Source organism: Melospiza melodia, chromosome 2 (genome assembly GCF_035770615.1).
Source record: "Melospiza melodia melodia isolate bMelMel2 chromosome 2, bMelMel2.pri, whole genome shotgun sequence".
Lineage (NCBI taxonomy): Eukaryota > Metazoa > Chordata > Aves > Passeriformes > Passerellidae > Melospiza > Melospiza melodia.
This window is the reverse complement of record NC_086195.1, coordinates 114,416,803-114,433,288: the sequence shown is the minus strand read 5'-3', so window position 1 is coordinate 114,433,288 and position 16,486 is coordinate 114,416,803. Positions and strand designations below refer to the sequence as shown.

The 16,486-nt window shown below is 39.2% G+C and overlaps 1 protein-coding gene across 3 annotated transcripts; it reads right to left on the bottom strand.

The window, feature by feature from the left end:
- Positions 1–325: 325 nt before the first annotated feature.
- BIVM (basic, immunoglobulin-like variable motif containing) lies at positions 326–14,821 on the bottom strand. 3 transcript variants are annotated; one of them, XM_063149640.1, is made up of 11 exons: positions 14,748–14,821; positions 13,096–13,696; positions 12,082–12,208; positions 11,066–11,161; positions 10,876–10,980; positions 9,031–9,125; positions 7,725–7,857; positions 5,422–5,493; positions 4,464–4,547; positions 2,791–2,887; positions 326–1,825 (listed from the first exon to the last, which is right to left on the bottom strand). In XM_063149640.1, exons 2-11 carry the CDS (start codon positions 13,583–13,585, stop codon positions 1,535–1,537), a joined length of 1,590 nt encoding a protein of 529 aa, XP_063005710.1. In that variant the 5' UTR covers positions 13,586–13,696; positions 14,748–14,821; the 3' UTR covers positions 326–1,534. The 3 variants fall into 3 exon arrangements, with proteins under 3 accessions (XP_063005710.1, XP_063005709.1, XP_063005711.1); XM_063149639.1 differs by lacking the exon at positions 14,748–14,821 and adding an exon at positions 14,323–14,485; XM_063149641.1 differs by lacking the exons at positions 5,422–5,493; positions 14,748–14,821 and adding an exon at positions 14,323–14,492.
- Between the last annotated feature and the right edge of the window lie 1,665 nt (positions 14,822–16,486).

Sequence of the window (16,486 nt, the reverse complement as noted above, 5' to 3'; positions counted from 1 at the left end):
AGAATACAGCTCAAGTACTCTAAACAAAGCTGAGGCCATCAGCCCAAACTCAGCTTGCAAAAACAGAGGCTGAAAATAGCTCATCCGGAAAACAAAATTTCAAAACCTATGAATTTTGTTCAGTCATGAGGCTGCAGGCTTTGAGAAATTAAATAGCAGAAGTCACAGTGGCTGCACCAAGCACCACTTTTTATGACCCAAGGGACCTTACCTACTTTGCTAAGCAGTAGTTGCAACTCTGATCTGTTGCTTACCTACTTTGCTGAAGACCTTCACTAAATGCAGGGCCATCATTTCCAAGACAAATGAAAAGCAAACAACAAGATAGAAAACAAATTTTATTGAATGAACAAAAGTCTAAAAGTCTCCCATTTTTGGTTAACAAAAGCAGCAACCTACAAAACCCCTGCATTCCATGACAAATCTTTTTATGTCAAAAAATTAATCCTTGAGCAGGTATGAACATTTGTACACAGAACAATACAACTGTTGAGATGTGTTTGGGCAAACAACTGGATTTATCAAGCAAAGAGAAAAAGAAAAAGGAAAAGGAAAAAAAATAATTCACCAGGGACACCTGAAAAAGCTTCAATTGTGTGCTGGCTGAGAGGTATATCATCGGGGCTGCCAGCAATTTTCAGCACTTGCATCCCCTTCACACAAAATGAAAAAAGCAGCAGACAAAGGACAGAGATTTAGACTGAACAAGGAAAAGAACTGCCAACAGAACCCAGTGTTCAGCTAGCTCATTTGGCTAATGGTAAATGCAGCTTTTAATACTTAATTTCATAAGCTTGTGTTAAGTGAGTCCATGCTCTCAGGAGGCTCCAGGGTAAGAATTCAGCCATTTTACCCACAGAGCAAAAGTAATAGAGAAGTTCCATCCTCGAACAGGTGATTCCTCAGAGTCAAAAACAGGCAACCAGATAAGGGAAAAGGAACTGTGACCTGCTTGACAAGATATGATTATCTGACTGACAAAAGTCAAATGGGAATTAAATGGAGAATGTACATTCTCTTTGTAAATCCAACAAGGTTTTCTAACCTATGTGATCTTTTTTTTCATTTGCACTGGATATGGGCAGCCTTACTAAAATGAAGTGCTAAAAACAAAGGCAATGCTTACTTTTATCCTTACACCATTTGCAGAATAACCCTTTTTTATAATACCATAATTTTTCATGCTTTTGAACAATAAATATATTCAATGAAGTCTGTTAATTACACTGACTGATTTTAACCTGCTCTTTTGTTTTCACAGATCAGGACATAGTACAATTATTTTAAAAGAAATGATTGATTTTGCTATCATATTCACCTTTGATTGCAAAATTACAACAATCTGTGCTTATCTGTCACTTTATACATCAGATCTCATCTATTGCAACCATATCAACGTATTTATATTTAATAATTATGAAGCTGTATCTTATACCATAATTTCTATTCTTATGTGTTCTAGGACTAATAAATCCCTAATATGTTTTGATTAAAACTAACTTTAATATATCAACTCTATCATCTAAAGTTAATTTTAATCATTTCCATCATAATCATTGTAACTCTGATACCCACTGTTCCTCCTCTCCCGAAGATTAGATTTCTTCCACACAGATTCTTGATGAAAGCTAGCACTGAAAGATCGACCCAGTCGCCCGTGTTGTTTCTTAGATATATTGTCTTCACTCTCAGATTTGGAAATTCCTTGCCCTTGTGTTTGGGACTGTTTATTCTGTCTAACGTTCCCAAATGGAAAATTCCAAGGACCAAATCTTTGCCAGTTAAGTCTCTGAAAGGCAATGATGCAATGAAGATTTCCTCCAACCTAATCAAAGAAAAAAAGGTTCTTTGTTAAATGCACACCACAGGCACATTTCTAACATATACAGATACTTGACATCAACATTCTGGCAAGTAACATGATACTTTCAAAAAGAAAGCAAACAAGAAGTGCCACAACATACAAACCAGGAAAAAGAATAAAAAACAACAAACAACAAAACACCACAAAATCATATACAGAAATACACAACTTGCATCAATCAGTTCTGATTATTTCCCAGATTCAATTACTACTTTCTTATTAATCTTTTTAATCCTTTTAAGCTATCCATTATATCCTTCATAGGCCAGTATCACTCATCTTCTGCTAGTCTTTTTTTACTTTCTAGCTATCTTCTCAGCAATTAGCTGTTCTGGTCCATTCTGATCTTGCTGACACAGTCTTCCACAGGGTCTTCACATCTAAAATAATCTCTACAGTCTATTATTTCTCACAGAGTTTCAATCTGCAAATCACCAGTACATCCTCAACCCATGAGATACAAGCCCTATCTATAGGAAAGAAAGCCACATGCATTGACAGTAACTCCACTAAAGGGAGACACACACATTCACTTATGCCTGATCCTACTCAATTGTACTTTCTTTCCCACTTAAATGTCACTGGAGGGTCATGCCCCAAAGGCTATGTAATTTGTCTGCAGAACATCCCTATACTTGCTGCAGCTACATTTTAAACCAACAAAGTTAAATATTCTGACCAAATACATTCTGTATACACAGACATCCTGGTTCATCCTGGCATATACCAAGCTACTGATGTTTTACATCTCGTCCAGTGAGTAAATCTAAATTACTTTGGTATGCAAGAACCCACATTATACTTTTGTCTTCAGCAACACTTCATAACAGAACAAATTCCTTTAGTGAGGTTATCTTACACTGCTGAAGTATGAGCAAGTTTGCAAAAACCTGCCATGAGTTTCCTCCCATCCTAGTTTACCTTACCTTCTTTGTTTTTCGATGTTGCAATCCTCTCTCTAGGTGTCGAATATCTAGATATTCTGGATTTTGAGTGTTTAGGTCAGTGACAATATCTGTCCACCTACAGAATAAAATCATTACCACTCAGCTGATATTTAAACCTCAGCAGCACAAAGACTCACATACACATACACACAAATACAGACCTGTAGCTTTAGTGTTATCAGTGATTTAAAGGTAAATGAATGTGCAAAGTTACAAACGCCTCAATATTAAAGACATCAAACTAGATGTAAAAATGTCACTTTTAATCAAAGCATTCACAGTGATTATTCCTGCTCTTGAGAAACACCTTCCAAAATGAGTAAGAGCACCATGAGTCACAGTTACATTCCTTACACTTAGCAATTCATCAGTTTGGAAAAGAAAGAAGCAAAGTGTGGTTTAGGCAAGGAGAAACATTAGCCTTTTTGAAATTTAAACCTCTACTACTCTTTTGTATTATTTTGCTCAGTTCCTTGGTTTCTTTTGCACACTAAATGCGCTTTTACCAGACAGCTCCCATCATAACTCACTCCTACATTTTATTTAATTCTAAACTATCAATTCAATCACTTCCAATTCACTCAGCTTTTCAAAGATTCCTAATTCCTTCCAGCCCAACTGAAACAAATGCTTTCACATTCCAGACCTCTTTAAACCTACATCACCTTTTCATTTCTATCAATGTCAAACCACCTGTTTCTCTCTAACACCATCCTCCAAGTTGAGAAAATACATTTCTACTCCAACCTTTGCCCCCTTTCCTTAAGCACAGAACATTCTGCCAGCTCTCAGTGGGAGTGCAGCAGGAGGAAGAATATCTCCACAATCAAAATTAGTATTAGAAATGGTTTTATTATATATTCTGAAACTTCTTCCTGTGCCACTTGTAGCTAATATAACACATGACAAAGTTCTATCCTTGGGACCTACAATATGCCATTTCTCAGTAATCATATGCATACTGTGATTTTAATTTTGTTGCACTTAATCTCATAGTCCAAAATACCCAGGTATTTGCAGTTATTGATCAGGTCACATCATTGACAAAAAAAAAAAATTAAAAATAACCAATCCATGATATTTCTACACAGCACCCTCTAGTTCTCCTAGCCTATATGTCCAGTTTAGACACCAACTTTGTTTGAGTCAAATCTCATCTTAAATGTACTGTCTGAATGCACAGATAAGCAAATAACACAACAGAGTACAGGCTGCACCTGAGTTAGGAGAATATCCTGTGCACAATCTCAGCAGCAGCAGAATATTCTGTGCACATCCCAGACACAGCCGTGGATGTCTTCAGCTCCAGTGCAAACTCCTCCAAGGGCCATGCAGTCTGTAAGTCACAACTGGCATGATGACAGCTGAAACTGCCTTTTCTTCCTGACTAATATGAGCTGTGTCACACTCAAACAAGAAATGTGGGCCCTCAGCAGCCCACATATGTTCTGACAGGTGATATAAAACTGCAGAGCCAGCCTTGAAGTCAAAACACAAAGCTTCTCCCTAAAGCAGCATCTGCTTCTTTTAGATACATATATATACACATGTATATATTCATTCAAAAGAACTAAAAAGTCACTCAGTGACTCTGAGAACTACAAACTGTTTTGAGAGAAAACATTCTTTTACATTCTTACCAAGTAACATACCTTTTACAATGTATTGTTGGATGCTTTCTGCTGGGCTCTCCAATTAAGATCCAATATTCCACTTCTTGTTGCAGGACACGACCTCTGTTCAATAGAAGATACAATCCTAGTGAGATTTATTGTGCATACTAAAAAGAGAAAGATATTGACAGTCTCTTGTTCTTTTTAGGAGTTTCTAACATTTAAAACTGTTTCCTCAGCCAAACTAAAAACCAGCTCCTGTGCTATAGTGCTCACAATTGTGTACAGGGAACCTTTTGTTTCACAAGGCCTGAAAGCAAATCTTGGGATGCTACTGCACATTATTTGAGAGGAAGACAGATTTTCACTAAAAGCAGTTTTATTTGGATGAATGACAGTCTGCTACATGATGTAAATATAAATATATAGGAAACAACAGAAATAAGAGTTGTGGAAAGCCACATAAATGTGGTACAAACGGCTTCCTCCCTATCCGTGATGTCTAACAGACATGAAAGAGTCCTTTCCACTATTTTTAAACTATACCTTGGCTGACAGTTGTTACTAAGACAGTTGTTACTAAGAGCTGTAGGGTAAACTGTAAGAACAAAACTGGCAACTTCAAACTCTTCCTTCCAAACATCCAATACCAGATACTGAAATCCAAACCTTTGAACTAATACTACTTTGCAATCAACTTCCAAGAAGCTCAAAGCTTGCAGTGACCTTGTCAAGGAAAATTTCTAACAGGTATTAGGGCAAAACTGACGAGATACACAGGACTGCTCCGTGACTTCCTGTGTATAATTATTTCATTAAAAACTACATCAGTTTCAACTGTGACAAAACCTGGCATTTTACTGCCTAGGGTATTAGACAGCATATGGCCTGACTGCTTGGAACAATTTATTTACTTTCAAAAAATTCCCTGTAAAATAATGTATTCCATCAGTGCAAAGATGGGAAACCAAGACACAGGATAGATTGATGGACTTACCTAAAGTCACACTGGAAGTCTGTGGTTGAACTGGGAACCGAACCCAGGTCTCCTGAGTCCAAATCCAGCAACCTAAGATCATACAGGAAGTCTGTGGGTGACCTAAGAACTGTCTCTAAGCTCAGCCTAGCAACCTATCCACCCACTTCTTTTGGGACCTAAAATGTTTCTTAGCTGGGGTTTTAAATAAAAACTTTACTTTGTAAGTGCAAAAACAGATAAACAGATAAGAACTGCTCCAGAATCTATTGGTAGTCCTAGTGAAAACAAAACTTATTTTTTCCCTCAGTAGGATCAAAAAATTCAAAGAAAACAGGATGCTCGTTTGGTCTGACCTCCAGCCTAAAGTAAGTCTATAAAAGTTTCTTGAACTTTTTATTTCATGCTATATTGTTAGAAGAGAACTATTGTTAAGAAAGAAAGCTAATGTCAACTTAAAAATAACATTACTAGTGACTAAGAATCCATTTCAGCCATGGGTAAATGGCTCATTACTAAACAACATAAATTTAAATTAGTTAAAAGGCATGTTATGTTTCTCACTCATTACTAAACAACATAAATTTAAATCAGTTAAAAGGTATGTTATGTTTCCACACACTGGACCATATTATTTTTCAGACTGTATTTTTGGTCTAGTAAACTTTTGTTTTTACCTTGGTCTTCTAGTGCAGATTCTTCCTAACTGATTGAGTAAGCAAGAGATTAATGTTTTGGTAAACTCAAGTAGACTGATATGTTGGATTTCTACTTGGGCAATATTTTTTACACTCTTCTCACAAACCTGGCAAGTCAGTGAACTCAGTCTCAATAAAAAACTGTATTCTTTTGTTCATATATTAAAAGCTTTAATTAACCCTATCATAATCTTCACACTGGGAACCAATTAGATTTGAATGATTATGCTTTACCACCCCAATCAATGACCATTCTGAACTCCAAAAGCAGAGCTAGCATTCTCTATTCCTTGATGTGACCCTACCTCAAAGTCAGACTGCACAGCAAGCAAATAGGCAGAAGTTCACTTTGTACTAGTAACCTACACTTTTCATTGTTTAACATTCCTCAGTTCTGGTATCTGCTAATTTTCTCAGGGATTGACTACTTGTGCTCTATGACAATACTAATAAATACTGACCAATGGCTGAACACAGAGAAAGTCCAACAGAATCCTTTAATACATACCATGTTTGCAACCCCTCTGAGAGAGGAAAAACAGCTTAATGTGACTCAGTGAATGAGGTAAAACAATCTACTCTCCTCAAGAGAGTGCACAGAGTGCTCTACAACACATAGCACTACTCTACATCAAGCAGCAAGGTAAATGCCTTACAAAAGCTAATATGTATCTCAAGAATTAATATTTTCAAAGTTAAAATTTGTGGGTTCAATGCAATACTCTCCCCAAATTCTGTAGGACTATTAATGCTGTTACCTTTTCTTAAAATTTGTATTTAATTGAAAACTGTATCAACTATTGTGTTATAGTGTCACTGACAAATCTGAAATTATTATACAGGGAAATGCATTTTTATTCTAAAATAACTGGCATATTAAGCTTTTAGAAGCACTCCAGCATTTCAAGCATTGTTAAAAAAGCCAAACCTAATGTCTTAGCCCAAAGATCTCTTCTAGCTTTTCTCCCCCCATTCCCGGTAACAAATTCTTCACATATCTTTACTTTTCTATGTCTTACATGCCAGTAGTTGAAGTTTACAATCACCATTATAGTACATAACCACCATTCTGAGATACCTACACAACCCCTGCATTGCCATACTCAAGCACTGGTTTCTAAATGTAAATTTCATCACATCCACCTCATGAAGGACTAATATCACTGTAAACTTTTTCCTTCTAGTTTATAAATTGCAACATACACACACTCTGTTTTCCCTTCCAAGCTCTCTAGAAACAGACTCTCCCCATAATTACCTGTCTTTTTATTGTTTAGCCTTAAAAAAGACCCCACCTGGCCTTTTTTCAGCCCATATGTTTTTATTTTGCACTTCACTTGTCCTTCAATAAAATAACTACCTTCTCTCTACATGGCTAGATCTTAAAAAACCAATTTCTTAATACCACTCACACTCTTCTGTTTTAAGTTCTCTCAATGTAGTCTGTTTAGTCATGTTACATTTTAAGTCAGTCCCTTCAAATCACAATGTAGTGTTTTTGTAGCTCAGACAGATGCCTATATGACACAAACTGAACCATTATTTATGGAGAAAAATTGTATCAATTTGCAGTAATTTTTTCTGTATGTTTCTTCCACTAAAATAAGCATAAACACAGTATCTTACCTATAGGCTTTACTAGCTTTTACTGGGGTTGCTTCAAATCCAATTGGGCAAAAATAATGGTTTTGGCAATGGTAGATGTAGGCCATTGATTCATCCTTCAGTCCACGTGTTAGCTTGGCTAGGGCCCCTGCAGCTACACAGAAAGATCAGGTTACAGGCCAGGCTGCTTTGGGTCCTGTGTAACACAGTCAGCAGACAAAAACCACCTATTTGACAACAAAGTAGTTATATGCTTTTTAAGTGGGAGGACATGACCTGACAGGCACGCACAAAATATACTTTAGATTTCAAACTTATTATTTTTTTGTACCAGGCAGGAAATTAAACACTATCTGCTGCACGTTCTGTAGCAGGGAAATGCAATATAATGTATGCTTTATGTTTAGATCAAAATCAAACTTAAAAAAGAACCAGAAGTATCTCTTAACCCAGGAAATACACACTGCAACAGAATGCAGTCCCAGCTGCCCTAGGTCAGATGTGGCACCCATTGATGATAATACTGAAACCACAGAAAACACTCAAACATTTTGATATCATGAGCCTCTTGTAGCTTCCTAGTCTCAGGAACACACAGAGGCATACAATGGTTTATAATGTGACCACAGTGCTCAGTTTCAGGAGAAGACTAGAAGCGGCACTGAAACATGACAATTTTCAAGTGGGATGTCAAGAAAAAAACCAATCCATTTTAATAATATCTTAAACTTCTCAGCATGATTTTGTGCTTTCAAAGAACCTTTCAGCTGTAAGGTAATTACCCAGGTTATACCAAAGGCTAGTAAATGGCACATGAAAGTAAAATTTTTTAAACAGCACACCTAAAAAGTAGACAAAAATGCGACTTCATAAGCTAATTGAGAATAATCACCTAACTTTAGAGAGAGATGTTAGCTACAGCCAGGCATAACAGTTCATTACCTTTAAAACTGGGTTTTTTAAAAGCATAAAGCATTAAGTAAGGACAAATTGTTTTTGTTCTCCCAGTGGATGACAGCAAAGAAATCCTCACACACACCAACACAGAACTGGAAATGCAGTTGTTTTCCTGGATATCTTAAAATTCCAATTCTGTGACAGCAGAATACATAGCACAGAATGTGTTTTATCATAATAAAAGTATAAATGAAATTTTTAGCTAAATAAGAGAAAAAGTAAAACCAGAAAAATCAGCCAACTTGGAGTTTTTGATACCTTATATTGGACTGGAAGTATTACTTACAGACTTTGTCCTGTCAAAAGTACACACTGCAGGATTTTTCAATTTATACACTGTGAGATGAATACTTTAGCATTAGCTACGTACCAGTTTCTCCAGCTGTCTTGTTCTTCCCATGAGGTTTATACAGAACATATGAGCATCCCTTGATATGGAAGTGATCATTTATCTGCCTAAACCATCTGAAACAATAAGCTTAAAGATTGTAGTAACTCAAGAGTTATTAGATGCAATTTCATTTCTCACACTTTTCCTGTTCTTTGACAGTTTAGGAAAAAAAGTTTTGGTGTGCTACTAAGTACCTACCTCACTAATATTTAGATTGTAGATGACCACAACACCCAATACAAAATTTAACATATCCTAGACAGAGAAGTAAATACACAGAGCCTTTTCCTTCACTTTGCTTTTCCAGACTTGACACAGATACATAATAACCAAAGATCTGGATGTGAAATGTTGATCCTATTGTGTTTAGCCCAGTCACCTCTAATGTTCAATTATTCAGCCTTTAGAAAGACACACAAATTCTGAGGCGCCAAACTTCAACTGTGATTTGTAGGGTACATAAATGAAATCTCAGACACCAGAAGGGACCCTCCAAGTGAGACTTCCTGCTTATCCTGTTGGGTTTCTCTCACCTAAACTTTACAAAGCCTGAACATTACAGGAGCCTCATACTGCAACTCCTCACCACAGCACCAAGTGAGGACAGGCCAGCAATTTTTCCACATTAGAAGATTCAAATTCACATGTTTGAAAATAATACCTCAACCATAAAGCTATGTTGGGTAATGGGGATGGCTCCCAGCCCTTCTGTTTCCCAATCTGCTAAGCTCTTCAAAATCATTGGACAAGGCAGACAAAAAAAAGAAAACAAAAAGATGGGTAACTTCTCTGCTGCACAGAAAATGCTCAGAGGAAATCAAATAAGAATTATAAATTTAAGTTTTGTCTGTACAGACTGTTGACACAAAGAGACAGAACATTACATCAGCTTGGTCTCTAAGAGTTACTCTACCATAAAGTTGCTATAGCCTGACATACTCCTGAAGTGATACAAATCCTGGATCTGAAATTCCTAAAGCAAGTAAGGAAATTTTCATTACATTTTCCAATGATCTAGCCAGTATGCTAGATGGAGAATAGACTGCTGCCACATTTTCAAATCCAGCACAACCCTGATCTGCCAAATACTATATATTGCCCTAAAAAAAAATTAACTAAATAAAATACAATTCATGAAGCAAGCAAGAATACTGCAAAAGTTTTTAATCTCACCAAAATGTAACACACCAAAGCCCTGTCAAAATGTTCAGCACTCTAGTACAATATGCTTCTTGGCTCTGTTTAATCCTAGAATGTCTTATTAATTTAATATTTTTTAAAAAGTACAAAGAATTTAGGTTCAACCTTTAAATATCAGGAAACAGCAGAGCAGAAGTGATAAAAAATTTCAAAGTGTTTTGTGACTCCAGCCCCATGCTTTTGTTCCTGAACAGCTTCAATGCAGCAAGGATTCAGCACTACTTCATTTTCAGTTCTTAAATTACATTAAGCTAATAGTGTATCAATTGTCTTTTCAGGCCATTTCAGTGATATTACCAAGCATTTAACATGCATTTTGAAAAACAGGAAAATAAGTGTAAAGAGAAAGTTTCCTAACCAGGAGACTAGACTCTAATATTAGAGTATTATATAACTATTACACAAACTGAACCAAAAACCAAATAGAATTTCACATTGATCTGACCTGTATAACAACACCATTCAAAATGGCCAGTGCAAACAACTTTTGAGAAGTTTCATTTGTCAGAGTACTCTAAAACTTTAGAGAATTATCATGTCAGCCCCTTTGTTTATAAATAAATGAACTAGTACCATGTTTTTAAAGGTTCTATCTCTTAGCTGCATCAAAAGAGCCAAACATACCTCATTAAAGTTGTATTTCCAGTGAAGGGACCAAATCTAATCTCCTCAAATGGGGGCTGAAAACCCAGTATATGCAAGGCTTCTTCTTGAGTGATGGGGGGTAAACTTAAAAAAAACCAAAAGTGTTGTAATTAGAAACATATTTTTGACAATCTAGAGGCAAAGCAAAGCAGTCTATGTGTGACTTTACCTTCCAGCTCCCAGTGTACTATATAAGAAATTCCAGCAAGACACTAAGGATGAAATTCCACAGGAAGTCTTGTATTGAGGTCGGCTAACACAATACCTTAAACAAAAAACCTCAAACATATTAGTAACACAATCTTGACTCGCATATATGACAAACCTGAACTACTTTTTTGTGTGCTATGTCACTGAAGTGCCACGTTATATTGAATGTTTTTATGTCATCTGTATTAAAACAAAAAAGCAAAAAAACCAAAACAACTGTACCTTAAAAACAAAAATTAAGAAATATGTTAATCAATTTATCTGCCAGATGCCACTACCCTATTTCATATAAATCAGTGAAATTTCTAACAGCCCCATGGGAGTTTTGTACAAATGATTCTGTAGGAAAATATGATTCTGTACTAATACAATAAATGGTTTTATCCAGTCCCTTCTAACACGTGCCCTTGTGGCAAACCACATCTCTACCAATTTACTAATGAATGTCATTCTGGGTCACAGATTCCCTAGCTTAACTCCAACTTTCTGGTGTCATAGACAAAGTTAGAACCAGACAGATGCATTAAACTAATTGAATTGGTGAACTATATTAATACAATAATGGTTGTATAGAAATTATGGATTCTGATCAAGTATTTCCCAGTAAAAAAATAACATCAGAAGTAAAACATATCAGTGGTACATTTAAGGTTACTTTTTGCCTGACCATGCTACTGAACTTGTATTTTGTTTTGCAATGAATCCCCATGTAAGTTTTTCCCTTTGCTGAAAGCAAAGGGCATGTTTAGAGAGAAAAATGTTTTAAGAATTTCAACAGATGGGAGGGAAGCTCTAATTTTTCTTCTAGAATGCATGAGACAGTGTGTATATGCTTAACATCTCTACTAAAAAAAATTACAAAGACATTATTGAGAAGTTTGAAATCAGGTAACTAGCAACAGTGTTTACTGAGGAACTACATGGTTAGTGTAGTTCATAAATTCCTAACTTCATAAATGAATCCATAAATACTACCATCTCCGAAGGTCCAACACTTTTCTCTCCTTCACGTCTTCAAGAGCTGAACGTTGAGGACACTCCCTGTATTGTTTGCTTTTTTTGTCCACGGATTTTTTCTTTGTCCCTTGTTTCTTCATGTTGCCTGCAAACCAAATTTCAGAATCAAATGAATGTCTAGTTTGCTATTGGCAGCTTTCTTCTTGAGTACTTTTAGTAATAGCATACAGTAGACACCAGTTGTGCTAGTAAGCGTAAACTGGGACTAAACATTAACTGAAAGGAGAAAGCTCAAATACACAACCTAAATTGTCAACAGGTTTGTAAAGCTGCCATTAGCTCTGTAAACAACATGGAGTTTAGATCATGAACAGAATTAATGATGACCTGCCCAACTGTTTAGAGAGATAAGTCAATCTGATTATTCTAATGCATTAAATCACCCACCCCAGAAATAGACTCAGACCAACGTGGATCTCCCATCTCCTAACATTATGTAGGAACAGAACATAATGAAATGCTTGTTTTTCACTGCCAGCCTTGCAACCAGCTACAGTTTCTGACAAAAACTTATATGCAAATCCCTTAATAATAATATACACCCAAAGTCCTTTCCTTTTTACATGCCACTGTGACAGTAGAAAATGGGGAGTTGGGCCACATGCTAAAGCAGAAATATTTTTGTCCTCTTTTGAAGCCATACATCCAGATGCATAACATACTAGGTCCTATTAAAACAAAAGAAAAAAACCCACTCCAACAACACTGTGGGAAGGCCAGGGAGGAAGAAACCACCCCAAATACTATACAGTTAAGCAGAAGTGAGCCTTGCTTTGGATCCACTTCTCCTGGCAGTTACACTTGATTTTTACTTCTTTTCTCTCTCCTATCCTGATGAGCAGGCTCCTTGAAATGAAGTACAGGCTCTTGTGTAGCACTTCCTGACAGGACACGTGAGATGCCCAGCTCACTTCACCAACAAGCCAGAAACAGGAAGCCTTTTCCTTTCACATCAAAACATCACCATCTCACCTGCTTTGCTCTTCAGATTTGAGTTCCCGCCATTGAACTCAGATTTGTCTATTTCCCATGCCAGTGGAAGCTTTCCAAGTTTGCCAGGCAAGCTTTCCAAGTTAGCATCCTCATTGTAGATAATCTCTGAAGCACCAGTTTGAACACTGAGTAAGTTAGGTGTGTTATTCCCAACATTTAAGGCAGCACTACTTGATAGACAGGCACTAACTGAAGCACTTGGACTTTTACAAATAGATGTGACTCTGTTTAAAAAAGCATAGTCTGAGCAGATGGTATAAAACTTCTCCCTTGTATGAGTCACAGGACATCCCCATGGATAATGCCCATCTTCCCTAGACACCAAGGATGCAGTGGAGGCGTCTGACATGCAGTATGGCTTCACGGGATCGTGAAGAGAAGCTTCTGGGGATTCTTTCCCAGGTCTGTTTTCAGTGTTGCCATTATTTCCAGAACCATTTTCTTTTTCATCTTCTGAAATAGTAGGCATTGAATGATACTAAGAGTATTGCACAGCGAAGAATATTTTTTCTTTATGCTTTGATTACAAGAGGGTTTTCATCATTGCCTCCATTGCCTCTGCAAGGTATCAACAAGGTACCTGAAAAAAAATGTTCAGTTAGTACAGGTGTCTCATTCAGCATAAAATATACACAAATCTTATCTTTGAACTCATAGCCAATAAAAGCTGAAATACCCTTTGAGATACCACAACACAACATGGTGTCTTTCCCTGAGCCTCTCTAGAACTCTACAATCAGCACTTTTTATCATTTGTGAGGTGCCAACAGCATACACCGCAGTGATATCATGATGAGGTCATAATAATTACACTTATAAACCAGCACACAAATAAAAAAAATTAAAATTTAAAAGCTTTCTACATGTTCCTGCTTGTGGTTGCTCTCTTCTATCTCTTACAGTCACAATACACTGTGAAATACAGAATAATTTATACAAATTAATAAATCATCATACAGCAATTTAAGGTCATAATTTAAGGTCTTAATTCTGCTGAATCCTGCAAACTTTTGCTGCAAGTGAAGTTCAAGCATACAATTACAGTAACTACAACCTTATCGATTGTAAATTGACAACATCAGCCTCAATCTGTTCCAGTGCTTTCCTCCTATAGCTGTTAAAGGTTCCCTTTCATTTTTACGTGCCTCTTATTCTTCAAGACGTGAGAAAGAATAGCAGGTTTTGTTTATGGCAGCTAAGAATTACCAAAAACAAATTTAGACGGCTGGCTGGCTTGCTTTAAACGATCACTTTTAAAGGGCAAGCTGACAGCGGGTGTGTTATCTGTCATCTCAGCAGCTCGCACGTCTGCAGACACGCGCCGCAGATGGGAACCTGGCGCGAGGGAGGCAGGAATTCCGCTCCGCAGCCTCCTGCTGCAACACCGGCTCCGGGCCGCTGCCCCGCACCTGCAGCGCCCCGGGAGCACCTCGGGGCCGGCCGGGTTCCGCCTGGCGGAGCGCAGGGACACATCCAAGCACCCGCCCTTCCCCCCGCGCTGCCGCCAGCCGGCTCCGGAGCGAACAGCCGCGGGCTGGGGGAAGGGGCCCCCCGGGACCGTGGGCTCGCTCCCCTCCTGGGCGCCTGCGAGCGGCAGCGGGGGCGGCGGGGCTGCCCCCGGCCCGTGTTACCTGCGCGGAGCGGGGCTCGCCGGCGTCGCCTCCCCGGCCGCGGCGGAGCGGGGACGCGGGCGCGCCGGAAGCAGACACAGCCGCGCGCTCACCTGCGCGCCCCCGCCGCCCCCCGCCTCCTCCGCCGCCGGCCCGCACCAACTCCCGCCGCCGCACGGGGAGGCGCGGGGCTGCCCGGCGGCCACGGCCGCGCTCCCGCTGAGGGCCCTCACGGTGCCTCGGAGGAACGAGTGGCGAGCGCCTGCCGGCTGGGCCGCGACTGCGCCTCGGCGCCGTGAGTGGCGCCTCTTCGGTCGCCCTCCCCCCCATTTGCGCCCTTATGGTCTCGCCCGCTGGTGCCCCGCGGGCGGGCGGGGGAGGGAGGGAAGGGAGGAGCGGGTCGGGGATGGCGGGGGCGGGAAGCGCCCCCTGTGTGGGGGCTCGGCGCGGCACGGTGAGAAACCGACTGAGGGAGATGGGCCTGCTCAGCCTCGAGAAGAGACGGCTGAGAGGGGATCTCATCCATGTCTATAAGTATTGAAGGGAAGGTGCCAAAAGGATGGAGCCAGGTTCTGCTCGGTGGTGCCGAGCAATAGGACGAGAGGCAGGGATCGATGCGCAGGAAATTGGGCCTGAATATGAGGAAGAACTTATTTACTCTGCAGGCTAGCAAACCTTGGAACAGATTGTCCACAGAGGCTGTGGAGTCTCCCTCACTGGAGATACTGAAGAGCCGTCTGGATGCAATCCTGTGCAATGTGTTCTGGGCTGACTCTGCCTGGGCAGGGAGCTTAGACCAGATTACCTTATATTTACACCAGGGTTTCTTCCCCTGACAGTAGTAAGGTAAGAACACGTGTAACAACAATGCTTCTGTAAAACTGCATGAAGGAACGAAAGTTTATTTCAGATAACACTGTCTGGAACTTCTGACAATATTTGTCATCCTTCACTGCGGTCAGCATGAACAACACTGAAGATGCAACTGGAGCTGTTCTGCTACTGCCACAAACATGTAAAATTAATTAATTTTTAAATATTCAGGTCGATTTTATAACAAAGTCACTAAAAATTTTTAAATAAAATATCAAAAAGTTAAATGAGGTCCTGCTGACAGAAGATTCACTCCTGGCAATTACGACACTGTGCCCAGTCCACAGAGCCTCTACTCCCAGCAATACTTTCTGTGAGAGGTACTGCAATTAATAGAAAAAAAAACCCCCAGAATCTAATATCTCCTGAACTGCTAGTGTTATTTGATGGTTCTCAGTGGTTAGGCAGAGCTGAATTGCCAAAGTGCTTGAGAAATTGAGGGTACAGCCATGTTTGCCATCCCCTGGACATGAGAAGCCCTAGATCACATTCCAGTTTATGTGGTTTATCCTGAGGCAACCTGCCCCTTGTAAAGGAGAGCATCCCTTATGCCTTTGCCAGCTGGAAGCCTGTTGAGCCTTAGTCGGCCAACAGCCTTTGACATAATTAAATAATTCTGCCTCCAAAGCATCTTTATCTGAGCCAAATTATAGGCATTAGGATAACAGCGATGTTGGCTTTGCCAGCCAAGGCTAAAATTAGGTTGCATGATTTATCTTATAACTTGTTTGGGTGCTGACAAATAGTGCCAAATCTCTGCATGGATTCCCTGAGCTGCACTTTTGTGGGGGGAAAAAAGCTGGAGGAGAGAACATCAGGAGGGTGGAAGTGTGTCACCTTTACTTCAACACTATTGTGCTTTTTTTAACATGTCAGTGCCATCCTGC

Coding starts and splice junctions, on each gene's coding strand:
- BIVM (XM_063149640.1), bottom strand. CDS start 13,585: ATGCCTACTATTTCAGAAGATGAAAAAGAAAATGGTTCTGGAAATAAT. Junction 2,888..4,463: donor CCAACAATACATTGTAAAAG/GTATGTTACTTG, acceptor TTTATTCTGTAG/GTGGACAGATATTGTCACTG. Junction 1,826..2,790: donor AACATCGAAAAACAAAGAAG/GTAAGGTAAACT, acceptor TTCTTTGATTAG/GTTGGAGGAAATCTTCATTG.